The sequence below is a fragment of the Octopus bimaculoides genome, chromosome 28 (assembly GCF_001194135.2).
Source record: "Octopus bimaculoides isolate UCB-OBI-ISO-001 chromosome 28, ASM119413v2, whole genome shotgun sequence".
Classification (NCBI taxonomy): Eukaryota; Metazoa; Mollusca; class Cephalopoda; order Octopoda; family Octopodidae; genus Octopus; species Octopus bimaculoides.
In genome coordinates, this window is record NC_069008.1 from 16,792,491 (window position 1) to 16,797,951 (window position 5,461).

Consider the following 5,461-nt stretch of genomic DNA (forward strand, 5'->3'; position numbering starts at 1 on the left):
GTGTTTGTATTTATTTTCTGTTCAACAACTTTTCGCTAATTTTCTATGTACCGTGATTTGAGGAATATTTGGCTGCTATTTCTAGGACTAACCCTAACCCTTGGAGATTAAATACGCTTTACACCGCTTAAACTGCCAAAGGAGTAACTGTAAACAGCTGAATACTTGTCAGTGATTGGTTGAAATTATCGAAATAAGACAATTTTTTACATGAAATAAATTCGAATACAAAATTTTTTTTCTGTTCTATAACACAAAATAGATAAGTATACGAAGTTTGAAAGTCTTTCGGTGCCAAAAACACTACGTAAAACATTAATGAAAACTGGTGCCCCTGTTTTGAACTAGATCCTGTGTTTGTTTGTGTGGGCGATCTTTCAGTACGATTTCCTGATCGCCTTTGTGTGTATGCGTTTGTGTATGTGTTTGTGTATGTGTGTGTATTTGTGTTTGTGTGTGCGTTTGTTTGTGTGTTTGTATGTGTTTGTGTGTGTGTGTGTTAACAGTCTGGCTACGACCAGTTTGGCGTAACGCCTCGTCTTCCAAAGATGTCCTCAGCACTTAAAGTTTTTAATACAAAAATAACTTCGCAGGACTCCAAACTAAGTTTTGCTACTTTATATATTTCGTCAACATCACCGTAGAACATTCTAATCAAGGATGGGCACGGATGGACTACTTTTTATCACAAATTGAACTTAATCTCGACTGACCTGGGTTGGGAAGGGTAAAATACCTCTTTGTTGAGTTACTTCTCTTTAGGTTCTGAGTTCGATTTCCGACAAGGTGGATTTTTGCCCTTAGTACTTTTTATGATGATGATTGCGGTGGTGGTGATTATGATGACGATGACGATGATATTTATATGTGAATGTGTATCATACATATGTATTCATTGTGTCTCTTTTTTTTCTTTTTCCTTCCTCTTTCTCTTGCAGGACGCCCTCAGTCTACCTTCAAGACCGCCATTCCATTGTACCACACTGATTCCTGTTGTCGTGGCTTCATCTCTCCTCATGACGTACGCGTTTCATTCAAGACAGTTTTGCCGGTGCTTCAAATTCAGTCTCTTGTTCCTCACAGCATTTCTCTCTCATCACATTCGGGACGCTCGCCGCCACGGCCTGTGGCTCTGGCCGTTCGGCGCCACCCCTCCTTTACCATATATGGTCTACATTCTGTGCACACTCCTCTTACCAGTCGCTGTTAAATTCTGTCACAGTACTTTATTTATAGAGAATCAACCAACTCATCTGGGATCCATTCAAATACTCTGAGTGTCGAAATGGTCATGGGTTTTCATCGTCTGACACTGGGCTATTACATACATACTATGTATATATATATATATATATATATACACATATACATGGAGACTAATATTGAGCAGTGAGACTGAGTGCTCAGCACCCATATTTATAAATGTTTATATGTACACCTACATACACATATATTGAACAATTGTGAAGATCACTTCACGTGAAACCATTGGTTGCCTTGTTAACTCACAAATAAAGTATATATATATATATATATATATATATATATATATACATTAAAATAGAATAATTATTCTGAAGTATTCTGTGATATTTCATTAGATAAACTCGTAACATAAGGCCTAAACTATGTGAGATGAAATAGAATGAAAACTGACAACAAAAAAAACGGAAAAGGAAAAAAAGCAACAAAAAAGAGAAAAATATTGAAATATAAGGTAAAGCCCCAAATGTTCTGTTTCACTTTCTTAATTTTTGTGGGGTTTAGTTTCTATTTCATCTCACCAGTTCACCTGACATTGTTTTGGCCTTATTCTACAAGTTCATCTAATGTGTGTGTGTGTGTAAGTTAAGTAAGGTTCAGATAAAAACCTTTTAAAATGCCATGCAAAGCTCCCCCACAGGTATTGGCTACCTGATGTCATCATACAGTAGAAATACACTTGTTCCATAGTCTCTATAGAGTTTATAGAATGGAATGAACGACATTCATTATTTCAGATCACTTCAATTGTTTCAACTCGTTCTTACACCTGCAGTACACAGATGAAATGTTATACAAATTGTTATCTTACATTCCAGGTGTACAGTGCACCTCTTCAAGTGATAATGCATACATAAACTGATGTGTCATTCTCAACAGTCTACAGGCAAATCTAGGCATACATATATAATATATATTATATATATATATATACTAGCAGTATAACCTGACCTTGTCCGGGTGTGACTTATTATGCCATCTACGATAAGTCTTGCTAGCTGAAAATCAACTAAAAAAGAAAGCCTTACAACGAAAAAAACCCTATGATGTAAATATGTTCATAATTCAAAAGACGATGAAATTAATAGGGAAAGTCTGAAGGCTGTTTTGTGTAAAATTATTAAGCATACGTAAATTTCATCCGTCTAATTGGCTATAGAAATGCTTGTGCAAAACAACTTTTTGTGCTGCCCCGATTATACATAGCAGGGTAATTCCTTTTCGCAGGAGCTAGGATGGCAATTTGTGATGAAGCAATTGCTGGCGATCTGATGCTACACAGTTTTGCCAGAATTCTATCAGATTGGGTAGAAGATGTTGATGCACCATTTTGCATTATGTTTAAAGTAGCTTCTGGAATGTGGTGAATTGCTGCAGTCTGTTGCAGAAATAGGTTTTCTAATGTTTTACAGCATGAAGATGAGAGACCTGAGGTGTTCTAGAATGATAGTGTGTCAAAGAGAATTGCATGGGGATGGATAATGGTAAACTTGCTCTTTGTGATCCTGAAAAGAAAGAGGCATGGAAGAGCTACTATGAAAGGATATTTTCAATGTGGAGAATGGAAGCAAAAAAGGGAGTCTTCCTTGTGTGAATCCAGCAGAGTGACCAGCTATCCGAGCTGACAGCAGCAATTAAAGATATGAAGACAGGGCATGCCCCTAGTCCGAAATCTATTACTGATGTCACACCGGGCATACAGCCTGGACCTAGTTCCCCCAGATTATTACTTGTTCCAATCCATGGCTCACTTCTTGTGCTCACAACGCTTCCTCAACCAACAGAAGGTGGAAGCTTCAGTGAAGGAGTTCTATGCCTTAAAGCAGGGGTTTTCAAACTTTTTGACTTGCGGACCCCTTTAGATTTCAGGCTTTTGAAATTTATACATAAATATTTGCTTAAAATAACATATATTTTTACATTTATTTATTTAACAGTATTTAACAAATAGGTTTATTGTCAATTAAAAGATTTCGATTAAAAAACATATATAAAATCAAAGTGCCCATAAAAAGTATTTCCTGTCCATGGACCCCTTGTCTTGTCCTTGCGGACCCCCTGTAGTCCGCGGACCATAGTTTGAAAACCCCTGCCTTAAAGGACCAGAACTGGTATCAGCACGGTATCAAAGAGCTGTCAGAAAATTGGCTTCAGTCAATTCTTTGATCCCAGATGAAAAGTGGCTTTAGACAGTGCAACACAATGGCCTCTACTTTGAATGCTAGGCAGTTTTTTATTGTAAATTGACAAATGAAACAAATAAGTTACCAAAATATTTTTTACAAAGAAAGAACACTGATATCTGTTTGGAAATTTTTGAATAACAAAATATTTATTCTTTACATAAACATAACAAAACATCAGTAGAGTTTGGAGGTAATTAATTATTCTTGGGTTGGTGTGATTGTAGCAGCAGTCAAAATGTTAGCTGGTCCCTGTGTGTTGCTGTCACTGTTTGTCCATTGTGGTTAGCTGCTGGTTGTGCTACTGTCTTAAGGTCTCACCTTTGCTGCCTGTTTATTGCTTTTGTGTTGTTGGTTTGAGTCAGATGCTGTTCACCGTCTTTTCGCCATCTCCCTGTAGTAGCTAAGGTGCGCTGAATACATACTGATAGTTAGGCTCAGAGAGGTACACACCAAAGATGACATTTATTTTTGAAACAGGTTCCACAGGGAGTCTTGATTGGTCGAATGTTTTTGCGAATCACAACCATGGATATAGTGATCTGATTGTTAAATATTCCTGCTACATATTAATTCAACAAAATATACAAGTCTCTGATTTTGCATGAAGAGTTCATAGAAGCTGGCTTCATGTAATTATCAGGAAACTAATGTATTCGTGTGTGAGATATTTTTTTCTATAAACATCCAAAGGGGTGACCATATGCTCCCTTGCAGATCTCCAACACCTAAACTGAGAGCTTTCGACTTGGCACCATTTTCATGAATACAAATATTTGAGCATTTGTCAAGGGATTTCACAGCAACAAGAGGTTGCCCAATGACTTCAAACTCCTGAACAATAAATGGAATGGTCATAATTGGATCATCTTTAATCATAAGTTTACTGGGTCAGAGCTGACTTGGAGCAAAACCACAACAAGATTCTTAAGTTTCCAGTACAAAATAATATCACAGCCATATTGTATTACTTTGAAAAGAAACAATCTGATTGGTTGTTTTCTTTGTATAATCATTGATAATCCTGCCACCTATTGGCAGTTGTTGATAATCCACTCAAATCCTTTGCGATATTCGTCCATGTTACCAATAGCACACCTGCACACCTGGAAATAAGACAATAATTACAATTATATGCATGTCTCAGATGAAAAGAGGCGAAAACAAAAAAAAAAGAGTTTCAGTAAAGGGGGACAACTTTTATATAATCAGCCAATTAAGTACGAACCCTTGCGTTGTGAAATTAAATTTCATGATTATTTCAATAATGGTAAAAAAAAAAGGGATGAGAACAACAGGACGAGTTGGAACCCTAAAAAACCAACGGCAGTATTCTTCAGAAAATGCTTGACTCCAAATAAATCCCCAAAATATAAATATAATGTTACACTTACCTGCCATGGTTTGATAAGTTTGATTAATTGAAGAGAGTTGACCACTTCAAAACAGGTCATTGTGTGCGTCGATGATGTTGATGATGATGATGATGATGTGGTCACTTGTTCAGAGGAATCTTCTGGAACACAGCATAACACAAGAACTGGTGTCCGTCTGTATGAGCTTTTCTCGTTAACCATGTTAAACAACTCAGTTCCAGCCCATCGCACTACGGAAAGAGATAAAAAGCAAAGAAGTCATAATGCATGCTTCCCAACCCCTTCTGGTTCTGTAGTACAAATGTCTTGTTTTCATAAGTTCTCAATTAAAATCTTCCACCAAACCTTAGTCACAATTTATGTTCCTAACACTAGCTGAATGATAACGAAGTTATTTTACTAAATTCTTTGTTATGTTTAAAATTAATTGAAAGAAACACAGCATCTCAACAGAAATATAGTAACAAAAGGGTTAAGAAGAAAAATAATCAGCAGAAGACATGAGATAAGGAGACCTCAATGTGGTCACTCTATATGCTAGAAATAATAGCCTAAATTTCCTTCAATCTACATGCTTCCAACTGCTTCTGATATCCAACTGCCCAAATGTAGAAGTGCTTTTAACCCTTTCAATACCAA

At 36.6% G+C, this 5,461-nt stretch overlaps 2 protein-coding genes across 2 annotated transcripts in view; one reads left to right on the plus strand and one right to left on the minus strand.

Moving 5' to 3' along the window:
* Nucleotides 1-1,569, plus strand: part of LOC106878056 (transmembrane protein 267) — a 4,631-nt gene extending 3,062 nt beyond the window's left edge. Inside the window, exon 2 of the mRNA XM_014927144.2 lies at nt 939-1,569. Within this exon, the coding sequence (XP_014782630.1) occupies nt 939-1,277 (339 nt within the window). The 3' untranslated portion in view covers nt 1,278-1,569. The remainder of the gene's footprint in view (nt 1-938) is intronic.
* Nucleotides 1,570-3,568: 1,999 nt separating this feature from the next.
* Nucleotides 3,569-5,461, minus strand: part of LOC106878055 (uncharacterized) — a 10,015-nt gene continuing 8,122 nt past the window's right edge. Inside the window, exons 5-6 of the mRNA XM_014927143.2 lie at nt 4,841-5,052; nt 3,569-4,552 (exon numbers count right to left, since the gene is read on the minus strand). Coding sequence (XP_014782629.1) covers nt 4,478-4,552; nt 4,841-5,052 — 287 coding nt within the window. The 3' untranslated portion in view covers nt 3,569-4,477. The remainder of the gene's footprint in view (nt 4,553-4,840; nt 5,053-5,461) is intronic.